The sequence below is a fragment of the Aspergillus ambiguus genome, assembly GCF_047715705.1.
Source record: "Aspergillus ambiguus strain CBS 117.58 unplaced genomic scaffold BDV59scaffold_25, whole genome shotgun sequence".
Classification (NCBI taxonomy): Eukaryota; Fungi; Ascomycota; class Eurotiomycetes; order Eurotiales; family Aspergillaceae; genus Aspergillus; species Aspergillus ambiguus.
Window position 1 is genome coordinate 32975 of NW_027395538.1, and position 22544 is coordinate 55518.

Here is a 22544-nt window from a genome sequence, read left to right on the forward strand (position 1 = left end):
ATCATCCCAGCGAACCAGGGTGCTATTTTGGGATTCCTTGGCCGGAGCACAGACTTAAAGGCTGCCGCCCATCGATGAAGGAGCGGTAATTCATTCGAGGTGGTTCATCTTCCTACTATGGATACCTCCCTGTACACAGACGCCGAGCTCCGAGTGAGTAAAGAGCGGAATCAAAAGTATCTCGGAGCTGCCAAAGTCAAGCTGCAGCAAATCATCCCTCATCCTTCAATCTCCACAGGCCTGGACTCCCATAACGTCAACCGGTTGTGTGAGATTTTTCGGAAAGAGCGTTGTCGCCGATTAGACGTGCAGAACCATGTTACCGCTGTTGTCGCTGGTCGACAGCTGGACGATGCTCTTGGCCGGGAGGGGCTGACTACGCAGTCGCTTATGACCAACAATCTCCAGGGCGATTACCCACTTCTGGACTTTAGAACGGACCCTGTACTGTGTCTGCATGGCCAACATCGCCTCAAGGCTGGAGAGGAGGTCTTACACCTAAATGACCAATGGTGGATAGTCGACTTGTATTTAGACGGTAGGTCTTGATGGTCCCTCCCTTAATGGCACTGTGGGGGAAGGTAGGGAAGGTACCGGCTATTGCTTGTTAACGATTTCGATGTTGACCAAATCCTCCGCACAGACATCAGCCCGGATCTTCAAGCAAGCTTGATAGATGAATATTCAAACGAGCGTACGCCGTCCGACGGAGAAGTATACCGTAAAGTCCGGCAATACCAGTATGAAGCCAACGCGCGGCTTGAGAGCCGGTGGATGGCCCGGCTGTCAAGTAACAAAGCTAAGCGTCTCCGCCAGCTCTCCTCCCATCCAGCGGTGCGGGCGGGCTTTGATAGCCTGCTGGCAATCCCGGCGCTGTTACTACACGGTATGATGCTCGGCTCTCTTCCTAGGGCACTGGCAGCTGATATTCCCGAGGTGAGTGTCTTTTGAGGTTTTCGCGGCATCTCTGAATGATCAGGAACATAGGAAATGGTCACCGGACTCCAAAACCTGAGGAAGTATTGGTCGTCACTTTTCAAAGGCGACTGTGGGAAGATGCTACGACTGGACGTCCCGACCGTCGAGAAACTGCAACTGCTGGCGCCCGGTCTGTCCGCCAAAGACACTCTTACCGTGAAAGGCCTTGTGCTCAGTGGTGAGGTATTCTCGAACTTTTCCGAGTCCGAACGCAGGTCCATATGGAAGAGAATAAAGAGGAAAAGGACGATCATTCCGACCCTCTACACCTTTTTTCAGGACATGTGGTATCTAGAAGCTTGCGCGAACGTTCTGAAGCGACTGGTTAGCCTCGACAGGTATTCTGCAACTGTCAAGAGTGCTCTATTTGCCACATTTTCACCTCCTGAATCGTCGAATGGCCGGTGTCTCATTCAGACATCGGAAAGTAGCTTTCGGCATTGCCCAGCCTCGTTGGACGACTCAAAGGAACTTGCATACCGGCAGCTCTGGCTATACGCCATGCGCCATTATCTCAAGCTGGGCAAACGACCAGAAGGTGACAATCTCATCGCCAAGCAGAGCTGTGCAGAAGCGGATCAAAGATGCCTACACGACATGGCGCGTCTTGCCATGGAACTCGGGTTCAGATCCCCGCAGATAGAGGACCTCGCCAGTCAGTCACCGGATCACCAGATTGCGCGGGCTGCACTGCTCAAGGCTCGTGGGCCGGACCACTATCGATATGAGAGGGGCTCTTTTGATCGCCTTGTTCGTCAAGTAGTGGACTGCTTTTACCAGGCAGTTCCTATCGACGCTGAGCCTCCAACTGAATTTACAGTGGAAGAGGCTCACTTGCGAGTTCGCTGCGGATTTCCGCGGAGAAAATCCCAACAGTTTGACCGACCATTCCTTTTCCTCGATAAAATACACGCTGCGCCGAAAGATATGGGGAAGGTCACCACCTTCTTTGTCAGGCGGTGCGTGTATTGCTCCTTCTTTGGGATACCATTAGAAGCTACGCCATGTACTCCATCGGAAGGTAACGAGCTTGGATCAGACAATACAGTCCACGCCCCGCCCAGGTCTCCGCTTTTTGTTCCTCAAGACTCGAACCCCGAACCGCAAAGGGGCAACAAAACCAGACATGAGAGCAGGAGCCGCGATCGACGGAGAAATAAGAGCCGAAAGCAGAAGAGGCGTGAGAGACATTATCGCCAGTGGGAACAGAAGGGACATCGGCGGAGGCAACGACACTATGAGGATCTGGGGATGGAGCCACACCCACAAACCCAGCAATCTGAGGATATTCCAATGAATATGGAAACAAAGAGCGATCATGGTCCAACGGCGGTATCAAGCGATGGTTTGACTTCCCCTATCGGTGGAGATAAACCAGCCGCCGGATCAAATATCGAATGGGCAGGACTACGAGGTGATAACGACGACGGAGGTGCTGGTGCAACACAAGCCATCGGTGTGTGGCACTCCGACCCACTGGGAAAGGAGGATCATACCAGCGACGAAGAAATGGAAGATGAAGAGAGTGATGAAGACCGATCTAGTGAGGACGTCGGGACTGACAACGAAGCAACACCACTTGAGAGGCAGCTCGAGAAGGAGCTTGATCGTTTGCAGAAAGAGGCCGATGAACGAGGGAGTATAGACGCGGAGAAAGATGTTCCAGGTATGGCCCACGGTCAGCAGCATCTCAGTGGCACATACCGTGCAACAGACAGTTCTGTTGATGTGGACGAGGAATTATTACCAGCAGAGTCTTCCGCTTGGCCTCGGGGCTTGCATCTACCGGCAAATCTAGCACGAACTGGTCGACCGTTGACCAGGTTCGACTTCGGTGAAGCACAGTCTGCCCAGCAAGGCGGTGCCGGTGCACATCATCAACAGCCGCCGAAGATGGCATCAGGCACCGCTGACCCGGAAGAGATGGTCACCGCCCATCGCACGACCCCGGTCAACGATATTCCAGATCAGGGAGAAGACATGCTTCAAGGTACAAAACCAGACAACGGACATAGTCAGGGGAGGGTGTCACGGCCTGTGACGCAGATCTCCGTGGAAACCGCCGAACGAGGAGACGAAAATGCTCCTCTTGATCCTAAACAAGCTCCAATGCAAGATCCGGGGAAAGCGAAGACATCTCCTATGCCTCCGGTCATCTCCAGCCGTGAAGTCCCCGAAGGGCTGTCGGATGAGGAATCGAGTGAGAGTGAGGGTCAAGGGAAGGATGGAATGTCCAGCACACCGGACCGGGTCAACAGAGCCAGAGAATTTGCCGCGGCCAAGTTGGATGGGCGCTCACCCGGCCCATCCCCGCAGACAGGGAGCTCTAATGTCCCTTCCGGCGCCGATGCTGTGGCGGAAGTGCTACCACAACCAAGCCCAGCCCCTGGCCTGTCGACATTGAACGACAGACGTGAGCGTGCCAAGCGAGCGGTCACTCAAATTGACGTCGCGCCTTGGATCACTGGTGGTAACGAATCGCAGCAGGAAAATGCCGTTCGTCCACATCCGTTCCCCGATCCGTCAGCGGTTGCTCCGAGAGACGATGGCGTTGTTGACCCGTACCGTACCGGGAGCAGGCTACCTGAAGAGACCGGTAGTAGTACGATCAGTAGACGAGCGCGAAAGAAGCTCATTCCACGGATTGTGGCTGGCAACCCTCGAGTTGACCGTACTCCCCAAGCTCTGCAGGCCTCCTCAGCTGCACCCGTGAAGGTAGCCTTTAAGGCCCGGAGCGCGAATAGTGGATGGAAGACAGTCTACGAGCTGGACGTGGATCCGTCCGATCCTACCGCCGTAGAGAGATTGGCCAGGAAAGACGCCAGAAATCGACAGGCGACCTTTTATAATAAGGACATGCGTATGATTACACCCGCACAGTGTTACGAAGCTGCCATTGAGGATGGAACAAACACGATATTCATGGATTTTGAAGGCGACTTGAGGATGGATGAAGAGACGCTGGCGTCAATGGCTCGGGAGGTAGAGGAAAATCGCCCGCATCTCAAGCGCCGAAAATGAGATATCTATGTATTGGTGAATAGTCCGTGGGGGTTAATATCGTGTGTTCAGTGACACAGGCGGATCGCGAGCCGAAGTGGCCACCAGTTGGCGGAGCGAAGGCCAAGTGGGATCGAGAGCCACGGATCGAGAGCCAGCCTGGCCGCAAGACTACCTGCCTCTGACCTCTGATTGCGATCGCTAGACAAACGTCCCACATCTCCAGTCCCCGGCCTTCATGCCTTGGCCACTAAGCCCGATTGGAGGTCTTGATGAACGGCACGACCACCTGGGAGCGATGGGACAGCATGCTACCAAACGGGAGCTTAAATACGGTTGAGATGACCTCGTTCAATCATTACGCTGTTGGGTCTGTTGGAAGCTGGATACATGAGAACATTGGCGGATTAAGTCCAGCTGAGCCAGGATGGAGAAGGTCTAACATAGATGTAAAACCTGGAGGTGGGGATACCTCTGATGAGACACGGTTCTTGTCGCCTTATGGGCTTGTTGGGGCGAGATGGGTGGTCGAAGAGGGCAAGGAGTGCGAGGAGTCCAAGTTGGATGTGACGGTTCCGCCTAATAGCGAAGTGCGACGAAGGGGGGAAAGAAAGGGAAGAAGGTTTTTGTTGGGTCGGGGGTTCACCAATTCTCAAGGTGTTTGGATTAGCTCGTAACTTAGTATGAGTGCAAAGGAGAGCAAATTATTTTCTTCTTACATTGTCTTTCTCTCTATCGCTGTGTTATAAGCATGTTCTGGGGGGTAAAAAAGAAAGTAAATCGGGAGCCCGTGCGGGTGGCTGTGACGTCACTTGTTTGACCTAGCTGTCCAATCAACCACTCAACTTCACAAAGTCGAAGCACAATACTGGCCCTGGCGCTTACTGGGGGTTGCTCAGAGCTTTGATGTGAGACCCAAGAAAAATGAGTTCTGCTCACTGAATCCAGTCAAGCGAAGCGCTAAGGGGCACGACGAGGCTGTGCCGCAAAATGCGACTGCGGCACTCAGTTGTGGGTCAGCTTCCACAGTCATGCATCGCTCTCAGCCCAATACAAAGTACTAATTATCTGAATAAGCCTGCGGCGCTAGTCTGTGCCTTGAGAGAGCCAGGTTGTCGTCCAACCACATTTTTGGAAGCCAAAGTTCCTCCTACGGAGCCACGGTTCTAATCCTATATTTATACACTCCTTTATCAAACGGCGCTTAAATTACTGGCTGGCATTTTTTCCAGCAAGGCTGACGTTGCCCGTTCGGCGCATACATTATCGTCAAGAGCGGGTAACTCTCAATATATAAGAACCCCACATAAACCCAAGCGATTGATTCTACCAGAACAACGACCAAGCGTCTTATAGCTTTTAACCTTCTGCTGCTCTATTTAACCCTTCAATATATTTGGAAAGCTTCCCCGGGATATCGCTGTTGACGATGGGCTCCCAGAGTTCGGACAAACGTGAGGATCCTCCTACCAACTTTATTACAAGCTCAATCAATAATTCTCATGTCGTTTAGTAAAAGCCGATGCTCAAATTATGGACTTTTTATGCTTTAACCCTTGTCGACAAGATAGTCAAGAGGGGACTGAGGTTAAACTCCTAAGACAGCGAGATTGTAGGCTTAACCTCCCGTACAGCAAAGCAATTATGCTGATATTCTTTACAGTTGAGGATTTTAGCGGTTTTCAGACAGCAACATACGAAATATTGAAAACCGTGCCAGCAAAAGCACAGGCATTATTTCTGTAGGCTCACTGGAATTCTTCATAGACGTATGCTCATAGATATATTAGGGTCGTTTCTTCGGACACTTTGAGCGAAATTCGAAAATGTCAAGGCAATGGTGACTTTGCTTCTGGCTTAGGATTGGATCTCAGAGCCCCTCAACTGGAGTCGTACCATTCTGTATTTCATGGAGTCGGCTTTGATCGGGTATTCGGTAGGTTAAACATGACTTCTCTTTCATACGACTGCTCACTCTCATAAGATATGCGCTTCAGTGCTGGCACTGCTAATCAGCCCGACGCCCGAAATTATATCCCATGTCAGCTACAGCCTTCAGAGCGAAGGCCTAACCTTGTGTATTACCGGTACGAACTCGGAAAGAAACGCTCGATATGCCTTTTTACAGAGAGACAAGTGGCATCTTCTTTCACCATACCAGAAAGGGACCGAGAAACAATGGAATCCATCAGAAGACTTGAGAGATTGTCAACAACACAAGCACTCTCCCTTCATCCATTTTTGTGCCACCTTGTTCTTCTTTATCACGTGGTGGACACTAGGAATAAGCCCCTGAACAATTCCTTCCATAGGCTCCTTGCAATTGAATCACAGCTCTTCGATGGATCCTTGATCAAGACGAGGCCGGCTGATGGCTTTGGCCCACAAGTTCAGGATTTGCACGAAATCTTGCGGTCTTTGATCACCCTGGAACATTCCAACGAATCTGATTATTCATTGATTGGCAAGATTCTTATGGACCTTGAATTGCTTTCCCGCGAGTCCTCTCTTGAGGCTAACTTTGCCCTCGATACCGAGTCCGAGGCCCACGTACAGAGGGCCTTCCTATGTTTACAGCATGTTTGCGAAGATAGGAGGAGAAGATGTAAGAACCGCAAGCAAAGAGCCCAAAATTTGGTTGAATTGGTAAGCTCTCCCGAAGCAACTACAGATGTCAGTGCTAACAAAAATATGTAGGTCTATAATCTCACAGCTAATCGCGACAGCCTAACTTCCCTGGAGATAGCAAGGAAGAACGCCGATATTGCAAGGGATACGAAAAGAGACAGTGAATCCATGTATGCTATCTCGATAGTTACAATGCTTTATCTTCCAGCAAGCTTGGTCTGTGGCTTCTTCGGCACCAATTTCTTTGCTCTCGAGGCTAAGAATGATGGCCGTCTCACATTCTTAGTGTCCGACCTATGTTGGATATACGGCGTTTCTACAGTTCTACTTACAACCTTTACCTTCTCAGTTTGGCTGGGGTGGCAGAGAAGGAGGAAAGGGGAGGAATAGATGGCAGATAATATTCAGCGGATAAAGTTGATGTCATGCATATTATCCTTTTTCTTGCGAAACCTTCGCGAACAGCCTGGAAACCAACTATATAAAGCTGGTCGAGTCCTCTTCAACCACTGCTCATTCAAAAGAGACTACGGGGTCGCGACCAGGTGAGTGTAGAATACGGGGAGGGGATAAGGAAAAGGAGTTAGAAGGGAAGAGAGCTTGCTCCAGCCGCGGCTTTGGCTAATCTTGAACCATTGGTCTGGTGGCCTGTCCAACCACGGTGCATCCTCCACGCAATGGCCAGTGAGTCAAGACTCGTGGCAGTGGCTCGAGATCTAGCGGGCTGCTTTGGGGGCCTGGAGGCGACCGGCGGTTAGTAACCCTGCCTGACCGCCTGACGCGGCAATTTCCTAGGAAATCGATGCGACCGGGACGGAAAATCGTATCGTCTGCTCAAGAATCTGCCTCTGAGAATCTGACAGACTCTATGGTCAAGTGTACAGTCCATGGAACAGAGCACGGGTCGGACCACCGCGCAATTGAGACCGTGTTTGATGTCCCATGGCCAGTCTCATGACAGCAGGAGCGGCTTGTGCTTAAAAACGCGCCATGAAAGAGAGTCGCATCTTGAAGACGGTCGCAGCGCGAAGATGGCTGTAGCTTGGAGAGGCACGTATCTAGGAGAGAGCCGTAGCCGGGATAAACGGTGTCACAGGTAGCAAGAGGGTTGACACAGGTGTGATGGAGATATGTGTGCGTCGGTATCTTGGCGGCGAAGTCACATGTCTGCGGCTGTCTCAAGACAATCCTCACAAGACGAAATCGGGCTTGTGAAGAACGTTTTATGTCTTTGTTTTAAGTATCAACTCACAGATGCTCACGCTCATATCTTACACTGCCTTGTACCACGCTTATTGCGGAGATATCGTTCTTGTTAAGGTAATACGATAGTTATTATCGGATGCTGGGTCAACACTGGCGTCCATTCCAAGTGAGGTAGAGGAAAGCCAGCCGCACCAGGATGTCAAGTGGCGGAAATGAGACACCGGGGGGGGGGCAGGGGGCAGCACATTTAACCGCAGGGGATTACCATCGTGGGTTTGGTAACCCACGCGGATCGCAAGCCCATATGGCTGTTAGTTGGTGGAGCGAAAGCCGAGGGGGTTTAAGAGCCACGGATTGAGAGCCAGCCTGGGTGCAAGGCTAGTTGCCGCGGCCCCTGGTCTTTGGATCTCGGTCGCTAATCCTGATTGGCCTAACCACTCCTCCTTGGTCTGAGGATGTCGCCTGGTACCTGAGAACTGAGCCCCTACCTCTCACTGTTCACGACTATAACAAGGTCAAAAAGGTGCTCAAGTACAATTCTCGCTACACCCAGAACACTCTGACCGAGGACAATCTCCTCGACGTGGCCGCCAAGAGCCTCAACTAGACCGGGCATTTGAGATAAGAGATATTTGTGATTGTTGCAAGATCTTGACCTATATGGATTACTGTCGAGGTACATAGTAAGTCGCGATATCTGCCACTATTATCCTGGTTAATTAAAACTGATAGTTCTTTTATATAATAGAAGGGAGCTTGAGTACCTACTATATAATAGAATTATCTCCCCAAAATCACCCCAAGAAAGTGGCCTCCAACACTGGAATGAGAGAATGCACACAAAGTAGTTGATCATCATTTACTGGTGCAAGAAGCATGAAAATCGGACTTGTCTCGTCGTAGTCATGTTATCACTGAAGCCAATCACCGTAAGTTGTCCCACAGCATTCCATTGACTAGACTATCTGTGAATATGCCTTGTAGGGTCTAGTCGGGCTCGCATTCCCGTGAGGCTGGGCCCCGGAGGCTCCCACAGGCTTAACATAATTCTAAACCATCAGCATCCTCATCCCAGTACTCGAAACTTCAAGTTTCACCTTGGTCTCCTTTGCTTTGCGTTCCATCGAGCTAATACTAGCAAACTCATCGAAGTCTATCTCCTCTGTAAGCCCGTGGTATATCACAGGAAGCAAGGAGGACTTCCACAGACCCAAGGCTTTTCTGCTGTTGACTATGATCGCCAACACAAGGAAGACAATACCAAAAGAGATTAACGCAGCTGGGAGGGTCAGGAAGGCCCAATCCACCGAGACATATGCCTGAGACTCATACACCGTTCCATAAGCCATTTGGTTGCTGAGGTTATGAGCGTACCATGTCATCGACGCTGCAACATTTCCCATAATATAGGCAAAATCGGAGTCTATTATTCTGCTGAGTTCTGCTGATGTGGTGCCACTTTCTGGTGCGCTCCCGTAAGTACTCTGCCATGTCTGTTCAGAGGCATTGTACACATATTGCGACCAAAACGTTCCCACAAAGTCACGATTATACAAGTAATCATTCACTGGACAACCGGAAAACTTAGTATCATTGTTCCACAAGTTTGACGTAATCGGCCATGTTTCCTCAGTTACCACGACATCGGCAGAAGTCCCGTGCTCTGGTTTCCAGCATGCCGTGGCTTTTTCATATTCCTCTTCGCCAGGAAACCGATATCGTTGTACCATTCTGTCCCTGCCAGGGTAATTTTCAGGGCGAAAGATTTCGCCAAAATTAGGTAGTGAAGCCTGTATTGACGAGACTCCTTCAGTGACGGACACGTTGTATGTTCTCACGCACGGAGATAGTACACATTCTGTAGCACGCGAGATATTCATCATCTTCTGGAGCAGATTGACAGGATATGTTTTCACGACAGGAGCATTATATACCTCCAACTCAACAAACGCAAACGCTGAGACCGGGCTATTGATTCCCAAGATAGACTCGTGAAGATATGGTCCGTACTGTTGATTATTGACAGCCGTTAACTGGACCGCTGGAATGGAGAGTACTTGGCCAAGGATAGTCTCATTCCAGAACCCCTGGACATCGCTGTTAATCCAAGATCCGTCTGGAAAGGTAATATTACAGGGCACAGTTTGAGCCTCATGTCTGCTGGTATTTAATGAAGTAATGTCACAGCCAACGAGTGTGGCTTGGGAGGTAACATCTTCACATTTGCTACACCAGCCCGCGGACTGAAAGGGAAGCCAGGTACAGTTCCCCGATGGGCAGACTGGGTCTAACTCAAATCCAGCAGAATATACACCAGTATCGATTGCATATAATATGGCTTCTTCCATGCCTCCATTCATTGGAATCCATGGAAGTATTGACTGCTTGGCCGTTGCAACACTGGAGGCGCTGGGAGCCTGTCTGACGGAGAATTTGAGAATCTGTTGCGTAAAGGGGTCAAACGCAGAGGAAACGATGGTGATTATGGCCCCAAGCGATATGAGAAGGTGCCCTTTGTGTGGCCATTTCATCAGCACCATTATTGAGCCCCAAGGCCCACGGGTAACATCATCAAAGGACTGCAAGTCATAGAGCGGGCGTTTCTTTCCTCCCGAGAACCAGAGCCACTTTAACTGACCGACGGACGTGCCGATCATACATAGGAGGGAGGATTTGGAGCCGGTCGCCAGAATGGATATTATTGCGTTCAGTGTCAATCCTTGTGGAAAACTGGGAATTTCCTTCCGGTCGTAAAATCGCATAATACCAACGATAGCGAGAAAACAAAGAGTGCTAAAAGTCATTGAGATAATCTCCCACATCCATGTGTCAAGGATAAGGGAGTCCCACTTCGAGAATCCACTTCTGGAAGGTACAGCCAGCCGAACAATTCTGGCGAAGTGTGACTTAGAAAAGAATCTTCTGTCTTCGGCGTCGGCCTTCTTGGGTCTTTCTGGCGCTGACATTGTGTGAGCGAATACCAAGTAGAGCGGTTCTGCGAGAGAGGAGATGTTCGAACAGGAAGTTCTCAGCTCACTTTTATGACATGGCTACGATCGGTCATCCGCAGTCTGCAAGGCTGAGGCGCGCTCGGATACTAGAAGGCAATGTCCTTGATTTTCATTTATTTACCTGTTTTGGAATAGATCACGACACCGTCCTAGTTTAGAAAAAGCCCAGAAGGGGGACAGGGGATTGATTTAGTCCACATGTAGCTTACGTGACCTACCATTTGTCTCCTGAGGCTCAGAGGTGACGGGCTGAGTTATTGCGGAGTCATCAACAGGAGCCTGAAAGCGCGCCTACAGTTTAAAGGCATTGTGGAAAAAATGCGGCTGTCGGTAATACTATGTAATTTCCACTATATTCTGGACTGTAGCAGGGACCTGAATTCATCTAAATCTACCACTTTAATGGCCATATTTATACCCTGGATTCCAACCTCTATTCTGACCTGATACCTGGGCTGGCGGTGTGACTATCTGTGAGGTGCGGAGGCTGGATGTTGGGAATCCTCCTAGTGCGATATTGTTTTGGTCGGTCGCTCGTCTGATGACTTGTTGTACATACTCTTTTCATCGCCATTCCCTGTCAAAAATTGACCCCAGGAAGCTTCACCGGCGCCGTAGGTTTGATAATTTTGCCATTCATAGTGATTTCACCGCAACTCTGTTCCTCCTTGTTTCTCGTCAGGTGAGTGAGTTCGGTCTCCTCAGCCGCAAAGCATGATCCAATTCATCGAGCCCATGCTTCGATGCGTTGGCGTCTTCTTGTGGCTACCTAAGGTTTCCTCCCGCCGACGGACCCACTCGCCATCGGGAGAAATCGCCAGTAAAGGCCGACGCTCCTCCTTTATGTCCACTGGCTGGACCATCGAACCCAAGTTGAAGAAAGTAGAGAGGATCGGTGATCAGGGCGAGCCTTGGGCTAGGACAGCATTCTTCAGCAGTGATATTCTCGCTGTAGAGTCGTCGAAACCGATGCGAGCGTCGGTCCCTTGAAGCTATTGATCTGACGTCTAGTTGTAGGCGGGGTGATGCCTGTCAACCGAAAAGACCAGTAATTACTGCCAAGGCTCAACTAGCTGCAACGAATAGATGACACAACCCCTGGGGATAAGTTGTCTATCTAGGTTTCTGCGACCACACTGGCCGCTGCTTCCAATAATATTCACTGCAGTAAGCCGTCTTCCATAGAGCCGCGCTGGAAACTCACGATAGGTAACACTTTACCTTTGCATGTTTGTTTTGTGCATAGAAGGTAAGAATAGGACAAGGCCGAGGTGGAAAGTTGTACCCGCTCGTGAATCTATTCAGCTTAGGATAATTGGATTAAAAAGACTGTTTTGGGAGAGAATCCTTCTTGTGAGGGAATTTCGCAGTGTGAGACCGGACTTGGGATTGACCGCGAGCCAAGAGGAAAGGTTCATGTGTATCATCCTCCGAAAGACGGTCCTGGTAAAAAAAACCTGCAATCAAGACCTCAGCACTCACATTTTCTCACAGAAAGTCACAGTAGACTAGCTTGCGAAGAACCGGGTGGCTGCGGTGCACTGCGGTGCAGATTTGGCACACTACCCCCGCTCCCACAGAATGAATGTAGTCTTTATTTTCCGTACTATATCATAACTGCTACAGTAGATTTCTCCTTCGTACATACTAGCATACCGCCTAGACAATACCGTAGTGAAATCAACTACCTTCACATCTTCCTGGATTTTCGCCAGCGCCACCATTTATCAATGTGTGGTTGCCCACTGACAATTGCCAGTAAACGACTCAGCGAGATAGCGGATGGATTTTCGGGGAAGTAATCCATTTTTTCCGGCTCTTTAGGCCCGGGTACTCCTTCACAAAGACAGCACTTACCACTTGGCTTATCTCCGTGTGCCAATTGATGTTCAATCTGGAGTGTGCTCCAATCGCTCCGCCATTCATCGTGATCCTTTTTAAATCGTTCATAGCAGCCAATATCAAACGTCCGCCCCTCATAGAGGAACCAATCTTCGATAGCTTTGGTGGATGACTCAATTGTGACTTTGCTACCGAGCGGGGCAGCTATCCAGCCATCCATTTTCAGGAACCCGCCCCTTATTAGATTGGCCAAGTCGGGAATGACGCGCTCAAAGCAGCTGATATGATAGTACTCGGCACGTTCTGCGAAATAAAATAGTTAGCCTTGCAGATCTTTCTGCTGTTAAATCAGATGTTGATAATAGATTAGTTCCACCCTTCAGAACAAAGCGATAGTAAGACCGAATAATTGGGCTACAAGTTCGTCTTCTGGGCATGCATTTCCAAGCCCGGCAATGACTGACTTTGACTCTAGGGACTTCTTGAAGATAGAGCACTCGTTCTCCAGAGTGTAAGTCGTCTAGGATGTACAGTACGAAGCCTCTTCTTCCAAATCTTCTTTCACTTTCCTTCTCTTGTCGTCGCTTATCTCGGGAAAAGTGATCTCGCTCTGTTCACGAACGTCATCAGGCTTCATTTTGGGGAAATGGTGCTAGTTCTGCCGGGATTATTGGGTCTCGCAGTGTCTCTGTTCCAAGGCACAGTCGCACACTTATGTGCTCAGGGACATTTGGATTACTCCTCAGCGACGCATGAGAGCGAGGGGTGGAGACCACGCTAGCGCCTCAGCGAAAGAAAGAGGACAGTATTATGAAGACCTTTCTCTTGCCTTGGATGCTGCCTATTGGGATCTGAGCGACTTTGTCTGTGTCAGCCCATGTTCTGGATTGGCCGCATCGGCGTGGACCCCACCTCAGCGAGACCATCACTGCGGAGGCTCTCGCTGGGCCTGACCCACATAATAGCACGTGACGCTACGGTCCATGTTTACGCCACGATAAGAGTCAGTCATTTGCTGAGGTACAGATGCCATGGTCAGGGTGGAGCCGGACACATGCTGGGGGCGCAGTATGCATCTAGCTCAGGGATCCTGAGGGGTTTTCTCAATGTGAGCGGCTCTTGGAGATATTTAAACCATCGTGTGTTCTCTTCCGCTCGCAAGTGGAAAAGCTCGTTTGCTTATGGTAAATCAGGTTTCACCCTTTCGTCCCAACATTGCACACCGGCTAACTATTAGCAGCACTAGACACAATACTATAACTTATACTCTGGTATTTCGACCCACGGAATGGAAGCTCCAGCCTCCAGGTTTGGTGTCACTAAATGTCCCCCGACCATGATTAAGCTAGTAAAAGACAAGTGTTTTCACTTCTGATGTTTTGAAGTTTGAGGTGGGACCGAGTCGCAGGGAATTTTTCTTGCACTCTGGCTTATGCGAAGCTCGAAAACTCCCTTGGATTTCGCAGCAGGATGAGGGCAGTGAGTCGGCAAGACCGTCGCACAGGACCATCATTATCAACGAACCTGTGGAGGATATCTTCGCGCTCTTCTGCGAGTGTCTCTATTATGGAGATTATCGCGTGGCACTACCCAATGGTGTTCCCTTTGAGGTTGAACCGGCGTCCTTACGGCAAGAGCAGGGACTTAGCTTGAAAGGAAACCTGTTTGCAAACGTCGAGGCAAAGGAAAGGTTCTCGGACTCGCTTGTTAGAGGATTGAATCCTAGATTAGCCCTTTCTTCAGATGTTCACTGCCACCGTTACCATCCTGGCTTCAATTATAGTGAGGCGTTGCTCGTCCACGCTCGTCTCCACCAATTCGCCCGGTTGAATAAACTCGATGATCTTGTCGAAACGAGCTTATACAAGCTACTGCACATGCTTAACCAATTCCCTCTCCAAGGACACCGGATCGGCGATGTCTTGAAGCTGTTACGCTTCGTATTTCAGGACGAGACTGTCATGTCTGAAGAGGCTAAAAACTTAATGCTCCATTATACTACGTTCCACATAAAAACTGTCGCCCGTGCAGACGACTTCCAACAGTTTTTATATGAGCACCCCTCTTTTTGCTGGCAATTGTTCAACACTCTATGGCGCCTTCTTTGATATAAGTAGGTGTTTCCGTGAATTTTTGAAGTTAGCACTAAGTGTGGCAACTATGATTTAAATTCATTTCTGTCGGAATTTATTAATTCATCCAAGAGCTTGGACGGTTGTTAGGGCACAGTTTTCCGTGTTTCTTAAAGTTCGGGTCATATCGCGAGTGTGTTATCCTGCAACAAACGGTGCACCCTATGGAAGTATATTGCGCCGTGATACCTGGTCGCAAGGCTGGTTCCATTTTGTCCCATTTCGCCTCACGAATATTTGGCCACCAGAGATCCCAGAGACAGCCACCGAAGGTGGGAAAGCAACACGATCCTAGGTTAGAGCTGCCCTTTACACGCATTGGACAATTGCTTTTTTCTTCGCTATATATGCAGTGAAAGGAGCACACGTGGCTAACATTATGCGTGTAATGACATTGGCGCACATCGATGTGTAGCATGCATGCATGAACAGTCTCCGCATTGATTGTCCACTCAAGACGCAGCACGTGATCACCGGCCTTAGGTAGGCTGGTTCGAGGCTTTTCAGCCTTGTCGTCTAGACCACTCATCTGGTGCCACTTCAAATCCACCTCTGCACAATGGCACACGTCCTCGCTTGGAGATCCTCGACCACTGCGTTGCGAGGCGAGAATGAGGCGCTGGTGCCAAAGGGATGGAGACCGTCGTAATGCATACTGCACACGGCACACGTAAATGAAAGAGAGATAAATAACGAGAAACGCCCCAAAGGAGTCGCTGTGTTTTTACTGATCCGAATTGATCGCTCAAGTGAAAGAACAATCCTTGGTTCTTTAATATGACGTCTAACGCCCAGGTTTCTTCGTCGGCTGAGACCACTTTTAGCGATTCTCACATCGTTAAGGAGTTCTTCAGCCAACTCTATTTGTTTGCGTCGTCAGCCGGTTCTAAATACATCTCGTCGCTGCTCGAAGAGAACTCGAACCTCCAGAGGAAACTAGAATTAGGACAAGCTGAGCTGGCTAAATCGAAACGAGACATGGATGAACTAGCCAAGAAGAAGCAAAGCACCGCCGAGGAGCTTCTTGCCATTAATCGGAAGGAAGCTACAAAGCAGGACGAGTTGAGGAAGCAAAAAGAAGCCCTAGAGACCGCCCTCCAATCCCAAAAGGAGCAGGTCGCGAGAAAACAGGGTGAATTCAGTGAGCTCAAAGCTGAACTCGACAAGACGCAAGAGTCCTACAGCCGTGAGAAGGAGAAAGTTAGCCGCGCGCACAGTGAAATTACCTCCCTACAGCAAAGTATCAAGGAGAAGGACACTACGATCGACAAGATGAAATCTGCAGTATTGGAGCTCAAGCAGCAATTTTCGATGGCCAAAAAGAGCGCGAAAGACTTGTCCGATGAAAATAAAGGCTTCAAGCAACGTATTCGAGTTGTTGAGGAGCGAGTTCAAGAACTTGAAAATTTGCCGGCGAAGTACTATGAGGAAGATGAAGAAGTCCTGTATCTTTACCCAATTTTGGCATTCTGGATTATCTGCTTACTTCTCTCAGGATTGAAAGTTTTAGGAAGTTGTGGAAATATGCAATTAGGGAGATATACGGCCATCTGCAGAAGGATCTACCAGGGGAAACTCTCGAGGTACGTAATGGTAATTCGGCATTATCCCTGTCCACACGATACTAAAATCTAGTCTAGAACCTACAAGCCTGGAAGAAATTCCAGGAGAAAAGTATCGAGGCGTTACGGCACCGAGTCCCGCTTCCGGCTTCCAATTCTAAGGAAGCAAAACAGATGCGGCTTGCGGTGATTCTAGGAGTCCTCTCCAGAGAAATCGATAAGTTGATATTCCAGCCAACTTATATTTTGCCGGAGGAAAGCCCGATTCGAGAGACATTAGCCAACCAGGCTACTAGCGAAGATGAGAAGGAATCATTTTGCCGGTTGTTGCTATTGTCGATCGATTGGCCAACGCAGAAAAGGGAACTTGACACAAGAATACAGAAAGTTGTGAGAAACGTTGCGTACTACCTTGATGGGTTGCTGATAGAGACGCAATTCAACGAATTTCGCCTTAGCTTGGAGAAAATCGTTCGGCGTTCCGCTGAAATTTGGGAGAAGTTCCAGCGGTCGAAGCAAAAATACGAAACAGATTTCGAACCCCTACAATGGGATGACCTCGAGTGGGTCGAATTTCCATTTCCAGAGGCCGATATTAGCGAGGATCGACGGGTGGCAACTACCCCAGATGAAAACCTACTTACAGTGTTTCCACGGATTTCAACGATAGATCATGATGGTCGCGACCCTTTGACCTTTGCAATCCAAGTTAGGAGGTCGTCAGCGGCTTGCATCGCTGCCGGGCAAGAATTGGTTCCACGGATTGCAGGACCTCTTCCTAGAAGAGCCGCTTCCGGCCGATCTCGGAGAAGGTCAGTCACCGAAAACACTAGCAATGGACCTTTTTTAGGTGGAAGAGCGCAGCAAAAGGCATGATTCTAAACATGAAGTCCGTGCGGTGAGTATGTGATGCATCCCAGAGGCACGGGCTGATTTACGTCAAGACCATCACTGCGTAGCGGAAAAGAGATGATGTTGAATCGAAATTGAAACTGTCGTCTGTTGGACTGGTTATGCTATTGCTATGATCAGCTTAGCTTTCTTTTGTCTGTTAGCTGAAACAAGTACGAGAGAATGCATATTGGGTATTCTTCGGAAATATATCTCATGTGACTAGTGGTCAAACTCAGTGGGATCTGGTGCAAAGCATGACCCATATTTTGTACATGAAGACGCAGCACAACCAGAAAGGGGAGCTAACGGCCAGGAATACAAGTATTAAAATTGACAAAACATCAGCATGGGAACAAGTCCCAGAGGCTGTGATACAGGACCGTCTACGCTTCCATTCCCTTTCCTCATCCCGCATCAATCGAAGGATGCGGCTGATTTGCCCCAGTCTCTGTCGGCGCAATCCAAAGTACTGCGAATCAATTCTTTTAACTTTCTCAGCCGTTTGGGCTTCTTTCATGACAGCGTGGCGAAGCACCCTTTCAACATTACGTCTTTGGGCAGCTATATAGGTTCTCCTATGTTGCTCTCGACCTTCCTCCGTCGCCTTCCGGCGTCGACGGGATATATTCGAGGCGGGAGTCCCGAGAACATTGGAGATAGTTTCTTGACGTTGAGTTAAAAGTGATCCTGCCGTAAGAGAAATCCTTGCTAGTCGACATGCATTCCAGTTTGTTTCGTTGAAGAGGTGAGAGTTGGCATACCAATTAACCTAACGTTTGTTAGTGCGGCGAATTGACAACACGGCCAACGACGTTTTGAAATAATTGTATTCGTACATGGTCAATGTCAAACTTGCAAGCTACCAAGCCAATAGCTGACTGTAGCTGACCACTGAGCTCGTCCCTCGTGCGCTGCATCTCTCTCATTTCTTGTTCGCACGGTGTCTGATGATGAGCCACGGCATTTCGAATTTTCCTCGATTTCGACATTAGATGTCTAAGCTCCTTCCGTCGCTTTTTATTCACTACAGCACCCAGTCGGCTATTCGGCTTTTTAGATGCTTGCGTTAGTGTATCTTCAATCGCCGGAAGGTCGGCGGCTTGGTGCCACACGAATCCTCGTACATCGAGGCCGCGAGGATCCACAATTTCCGCAAGGACATATCCCAAGTACTCCAGCTCATCATTCCAGTTGGACAGCAACTGATGTGTTCGTATATAATTATCAGCTTCCTGAGACATGTTTTGGCATTCAGGAGGTGTTTTAGCCTTTGTTATTTCGAAGATCCAATGGGACATCAACGTCTTATATCATAACTCTACTGTTGTAATCTTGGAGCGTCATAATGAGGTCATCACCTATGCGATCTGAATAATGAAAGTTGTCCATCTATTGTGGAGCACGGGGATAAAACCCTTGGAAACTGACTACAGCTGAGATAGAAGAAAATTTCTGATGATCGTTGACCCCTTATATTTATTGGCAAGTTTCCATCGATATTAGACGGTTACGTTTTTGAAAGTTACGGAAGTACGTTACTCTTTACGAACATACTACATACTTGCCAGTTTATATACGCTAAGGAGAAACCTTCCAAAAGCTAGTCAGAAAGATAGTAAGTGATATCTACACTTCCCTCTTTATACTTTCTCCACATTCCCCCAAAATCTACAGCTATCGACCCTTGTTATTTCGGAAGGACACATTTCCAACCTGTTGTTCAACCAATCCGGCGTCACGCCACGGGAAGGCGCTTTCGTGGTATAACATCTCCTCCACAAACACTATTCAGCGTCTTCAATACTCGAATTCTGAAGTTCAAGGTTTACACAAGCGAAAACGGTGCTTTCCCTCTCGTCGAATTCCCTCATACATCTGTTGGTTTGCAAAGATTCGGCTAGCCCTTTCTTTTCCGTTGTGCCTTCAGCAATGGACCCAACGCTGTGAGCTTGATTCATTTTGTCCGTACGCCAAGGATTAATTAAATTCGTGCAAGACTTCAGAGAACACGATGGAATTAGTCATGGACCTTCTCCGAACCGATTAATAATCTGCTTCAGGCATTCATCATGGCTGCATCTCTTTAGCATATCTACCTTCCAAGCTTTCCAGTCTGTGTCCCTGTCCACTCCGAATGCGGCCCAGATGCCACGGATTAGAAGTAGTGTCTCAGTCCAAGGGAGGTCAACATCAAGTCCAAAGAAGAATCTCCGTATTCTCTCATCTCGGCTCATGATATTAGCCAAGTCAGCTGCTCCCTTTGCTTTTAAGAAGTGAGCTAATGTGTGATCATGAACAGTCAATGATGACACTCCGTTATAGATGTCATTCATTTCTGCCGTCACCAACGATGGTCCAAATGCTTCATTAGCAGGGACAACGCGAGCCATTTGCCAGTCTATAACCCCAACGATATTCAGCTGATCATCCACCATCAGGTGATCTCCCTTATCATCCACGTGCTTGATGTAAAATTTCTCCGTGGCATCAGGTGGAGAGTGGCTTTGGGTTGCTGCAAGAACCTGGACCTGGGATTTCAAGAATGAAAATACCAGGTAGGCATTCACAGGGAAAGAGGTGAAAAGCTGACCGTCAGCAATAAGAGCCATATTTTGGTCCACAAATGAAGTGTAGTACTCATTAGCTGTATTAAAAGGCCCTGAAGGACTCTGAACGAGAAATCGCTCACTGGCAGCAGCAGAGACTATTGGCTCTAAAGATGATTGACCTGGGAGAAGAGATCCTGCCTTGGAAAACGGATGGCGTTGGATCTCAATCAAAATATCAGCCAAGCCATTCCAAATCCTCTCCTTGTCTTTATCGTCTGCAAGGCGTTTCCCAGACGGTCCTTGCATATTCCAGGGTTTACCCGCCATTTGTTCTAGAAGAATATAACTAACACCCGCCTTATTGTTCTTATCGCCTGCAAGGCCATAATCAAACGCTCGGGGAGCAGGCACGTTTGTAGTCTCCAGAAACTTGAGAGTGGCGTATTCGCTGCGAATGAGGTAGTCGGCGAGTGATTGAGGGATACCGCTGCTAATTCGAGGCACTCGAAGGAGCCAAACAGAACTATCATCTGTAAAGCGAATGCGAGCATGATAGTTGGCACAACCCATGAGGGATCCATGCCCCCAGGCAGGAGGGTGCTCGATCTCGCATTTTTGACCACCATTTAGTTCTGAGGCACGCTCGCAAACAGCGTCCCCATTAATTCTGTCGCGAAGACTTTTCACTTCAGCGTGTATCTTGGCTTCGAACTCATCATCTGGAAGCGGCTTATTATTGTTAGGTCCGATTTAAGTAGATAGGAAATGCATGGACTGTACCGTGTCACCGCAAGTATGAGAGGGCGGGCTACGGTGTGTTGCGCAGAGCTGGCGATTGCATCGCTCACAGGCAGCAAAACCCCGCACAGTCGGCAGTTCACAGCCCGCGAAATCACAAGTAGAAAACCTATCAATCATGATGGCCACAGAGCGTTGGTCGAGTGAATCACAGAGTGGGGGTTGACACCAGCTTTAAATAACCCAGCAAGTGGGTCGCCAGCGGCTGAACACGACAACTTGTACAACCCACTTGTCTGCATACATCTCCAGCAGCCAACCAATAGCCATAACATAGTCCTATAATAGAGTACCTGAAACTGACATATTCATAAAACGAGTGTAGGTACATGAAACCTTGTACGAAAATTGTTCTCTCCCACCCAAGAATCACTATGCTCCCCCATGCCTTTACTCTGCACCAATAGTTTCAAATACGAACTACATACTGATCTTCCACGAAGACTGTGAAGCTCTTCCTGAAAGGTTTTGCTGGAGCAGCTGCGTATACCGCTTTCTTCCAAAAAAGCTTCTACTGCTGGTCTGAACGCAATAAATTAGATTTCGAGATTGCATTAAGATCCCAACAGCTCCAGCGTTCGGGTACTCACGTAATGCGCAGAAGCGAGAGCCAGCCAGGGCCCAGTTATCGCATTTTTGGCAACGAATGCTTCGGGAACTTTCATCAACAGGCATTTGGGGGCCAGGAAGATGAGCGAACTCTGCGCACCCTGATTGGCTGTAGTTGACCTTGCACATGTTGAAGATGGTAATGTAAAAGATTTCGTCGGAAGTTGGACTACTTAGAAGGCCGATATGCGTGAAGATAAAATCCGACTTTTGATAAAGCTTGTTATTCGATATCTTTTGCTATTTGGCCTGAGAACCCGGGTGGTATTTATAGCCACACAGCAGTCGTAACCTGCTGTCCCACCTCTCACGGGAGAAATGAGAGAACGAAAGTCAAAAGGAAGCCTTACATACCTGTTTACTCTCCCTATTGGGTAGTTGAACTGGCCAAGAATATGATCACAACTATCGCAGCTCAGATAGCGCCGCGGCGCGCACTAATGCATACATTGTCACAGTCGCTAACGCACAGACCCTATCGTCGCTCATTGATAGAATATTGAATCTCTACATGATAATTGGACATCACAAGTGGACAGGGGCAAGTCTCCAGCAACAAATGGGAGCCGTATCCCCTCAATGCCCCAAGAGTCTTACCTGTGCCTGTATCACATTAATCAAGGCAAGCGCGGGATTTTCACCTCGTGACCCCTCAAAAAAACAGATATCATTATCATCGAATTCGGAAGATGTGATACAGTAGATGTGATGAATCACTCCCCCGCCAGGGACTCACTGCCCAAAAAAAATTGGATATGTACCAGATAATGGGTCCCAGGCACGTTGCATCCATATGTACTAATCGGAAAGTCCTCGAAGGAAGCACCTCGAGGCATAAGCCAAGGCTGAACCCCTTCAGCGTCGCCTTTGCCCTGGGGTACGTCTGTGCACTTTCCTTTGGGCATTCCTATGACCCACAGTTGAGTCTGTGCCTCAACGCTGAACCATCTTCAACTAGGCCTTGGCCACTCGGTAACGCTCACTGCTACTGACTACTGACTTATTCTTTCCTGCTATCTGTCTCTCGCATCTTCCTATCAATTCAGAGGCTGTTCTTGGGTTTGCAGCACCCAATATACTTCTCCAATCCTTCTGTCGCCGTCACGCATACACTATGACATAGTCGTGGCCACAAAACTGCCAAACTCTATAGTACCGTACCAATCAGAAGTCTGTCCTATGAAGCTGGCGACCATTCCCCTGGATTCGAAACATTCTACGCCTGATAATAGCTTGTCTCCACAAATTCCCACATACATGTTGGTCAGCTAATCCCCGATTATAAACCCGTAGTACTTATCAACGGTGCTTTTGGAGCAGTCGCCAGGAATAGAC

The 22544-nt window shown here is 48.8% G+C and overlaps 10 protein-coding genes across 10 annotated transcripts; 5 read left to right on the forward strand and 5 right to left on the reverse strand.

The window, feature by feature from the left end:
- Window positions 1-117: 117 nt before the first annotated feature.
- On the forward strand, window positions 118-3999 carry BDV59DRAFT_203528 (uncharacterized protein; the record flags this gene model as incomplete). The annotated part of the gene is made up of 3 exons (XM_073694286.1): window positions 118-538; window positions 644-936; window positions 988-3999. The coding sequence occupies 3 exons, from the start codon at window positions 118-120 to the stop codon at window positions 3997-3999; spliced, it is 3726 nt and encodes a 1241-aa protein (XP_073546090.1).
- A 125-nt stretch (window positions 4000-4124) lies between these two features.
- On the forward strand, window positions 4125-4690 carry BDV59DRAFT_67034 (bacterial alpha-L-rhamnosidase-domain-containing protein). The gene has a single exon (XM_073696889.1). It carries the CDS (start codon window positions 4251-4253, stop codon window positions 4653-4655), a length of 405 nt encoding a protein of 134 aa, XP_073546091.1. The 5' UTR covers window positions 4125-4250; the 3' UTR covers window positions 4656-4690.
- A 450-nt stretch (window positions 4691-5140) lies between these two features.
- BDV59DRAFT_67138 (uncharacterized protein) lies at window positions 5141-7245 on the forward strand. The gene is made up of 6 exons (XM_073696891.1): window positions 5141-5432; window positions 5492-5590; window positions 5642-5720; window positions 5769-5914; window positions 5963-6624; window positions 6676-7245. Exons 1-6 carry the CDS (start codon window positions 5408-5410, stop codon window positions 6994-6996), a joined length of 1332 nt encoding a protein of 443 aa, XP_073546092.1. The 5' UTR covers window positions 5141-5407; the 3' UTR covers window positions 6997-7245.
- Window positions 7246-8543: 1298 nt separating this feature from the next.
- BDV59DRAFT_182242 (DUF3176 domain-containing protein) lies at window positions 8544-11251 on the reverse strand. Its single transcript, XM_073690346.1, has one exon. The coding sequence runs from the start codon at window positions 10776-10778 to the stop codon at window positions 8862-8864; it is 1917 nt and encodes a 638-aa protein (XP_073546093.1). The 5' UTR covers window positions 10779-11251; the 3' UTR covers window positions 8544-8861.
- A 1173-nt stretch (window positions 11252-12424) lies between these two features.
- On the reverse strand, window positions 12425-13522 carry BDV59DRAFT_182245 (uncharacterized protein). Its single transcript, XM_073690347.1, has 2 exons — window positions 13130-13522; window positions 12425-12968 (listed from the first exon to the last, which is right to left on the reverse strand). Exon 2 carries the CDS (start codon window positions 12883-12885, stop codon window positions 12514-12516), a length of 372 nt encoding a protein of 123 aa, XP_073546094.1. The 5' UTR covers window positions 12886-12968; window positions 13130-13522; the 3' UTR covers window positions 12425-12513.
- Window positions 13523-14430: 908 nt separating this feature from the next.
- On the forward strand, window positions 14431-14814 carry BDV59DRAFT_67186 (uncharacterized protein). The gene has a single exon (XM_073696892.1). The coding sequence runs from the start codon at window positions 14543-14545 to the stop codon at window positions 14771-14773; it is 231 nt and encodes a 76-aa protein (XP_073546095.1). The 5' UTR covers window positions 14431-14542; the 3' UTR covers window positions 14774-14814.
- A 760-nt stretch (window positions 14815-15574) lies between these two features.
- On the forward strand, window positions 15575-17261 carry BDV59DRAFT_194309 (uncharacterized protein; the record flags this gene model as incomplete). Its single annotated transcript, XM_073692372.1, has 4 exons — window positions 15575-16242; window positions 16293-16380; window positions 16438-17171; window positions 17210-17261. 4 exons carry the CDS (start codon window positions 15575-15577, stop codon window positions 17259-17261), a joined length of 1542 nt encoding a protein of 513 aa, XP_073546096.1.
- Window positions 17262-18032: 771 nt separating this feature from the next.
- BDV59DRAFT_194310 (uncharacterized protein) lies at window positions 18033-18494 on the reverse strand (the record flags this gene model as incomplete). Its single annotated transcript, XM_073692373.1, has 1 exon — window positions 18033-18494. The coding sequence occupies one exon, from the start codon at window positions 18492-18494 to the stop codon at window positions 18033-18035; it is 462 nt and encodes a 153-aa protein (XP_073546097.1).
- Window positions 18495-18854: 360 nt separating this feature from the next.
- BDV59DRAFT_182251 (uncharacterized protein) lies at window positions 18855-20736 on the reverse strand. The gene is made up of 2 exons (XM_073690349.1): window positions 20583-20736; window positions 18855-20531 (listed from the first exon to the last, which is right to left on the reverse strand). The coding sequence occupies exons 1-2, from the start codon at window positions 20718-20720 to the stop codon at window positions 19275-19277; spliced, it is 1395 nt and encodes a 464-aa protein (XP_073546098.1). The 5' UTR covers window positions 20721-20736; the 3' UTR covers window positions 18855-19274.
- A 1-nt stretch (window position 20737) lies between these two features.
- Window positions 20738-21439, reverse strand: BDV59DRAFT_182253 (uncharacterized protein). Its single transcript, XM_073690350.1, has 2 exons — window positions 21191-21439; window positions 20738-21122 (listed from the first exon to the last, which is right to left on the reverse strand). Exon 2 carries the CDS (start codon window positions 20929-20931, stop codon window positions 20749-20751), a length of 183 nt encoding a protein of 60 aa, XP_073546099.1. The 5' UTR covers window positions 20932-21122; window positions 21191-21439; the 3' UTR covers window positions 20738-20748.
- Between the last annotated feature and the right edge of the window lie 1105 nt (window positions 21440-22544).

What these genes read in the sequence shown, in the direction of transcription:
- BDV59DRAFT_67034 (XM_073696889.1), top strand. Translation starts at nt 4,251, where the DNA reads ATGAACGGCACGACCACCTGGGAGCGATGGGACAGCATGCTACCAAAC.
- BDV59DRAFT_67138 (XM_073696891.1), top strand. Translation starts at nt 5,408, where the DNA reads ATGGGCTCCCAGAGTTCGGACAAAC. An exon ending in ACTCCTAAGACAGCGAGATT is followed by an intron (nt 5,591 to 5,641) that starts GTAGGCTTAACC and finishes TATTCTTTACAG; the next exon opens with TTGAGGATTTTAGCGGTTTT. An exon ending in CGGCTTTGATCGGGTATTCG is followed by an intron (nt 5,915 to 5,962) that starts GTAGGTTAAACA and finishes CACTCTCATAAG; the next exon opens with ATATGCGCTTCAGTGCTGGC.
- BDV59DRAFT_182242 (XM_073690346.1), bottom strand. Translation starts at nt 10,778, where the DNA reads ATGTCAGCGCCAGAAAGACCCAAGAAGGCCGACGCCGAAGACAGAAGA.
- BDV59DRAFT_182245 (XM_073690347.1), bottom strand. Translation starts at nt 12,885, where the DNA reads ATGGATGGCTGGATAGCTGCCCCGCTCGGTAGCAAAGTCACAATTGAG.
- BDV59DRAFT_67186 (XM_073696892.1), top strand. Translation starts at nt 14,543, where the DNA reads ATGCTTAACCAATTCCCTCTCCAAGGACACCGGATCGGCGATGTCTTG.
- BDV59DRAFT_182251 (XM_073690349.1), bottom strand. Translation starts at nt 20,720, where the DNA reads ATGATTGATAGGTTTTCTACTTGTGATTTCGCGGGCTGTGAACTGCCG. An exon ending in CTCATACTTGCGGTGACACG is followed by an intron (nt 20,532 to 20,582) that starts GTACAGTCCATG and finishes AACAATAATAAG; the next exon opens with CCGCTTCCAGATGATGAGTT.
- BDV59DRAFT_182253 (XM_073690350.1), bottom strand. Translation starts at nt 20,931, where the DNA reads ATGTACCTACACTCGTTTTATGAATATGTCAGTTTCAGGTACTCTATT.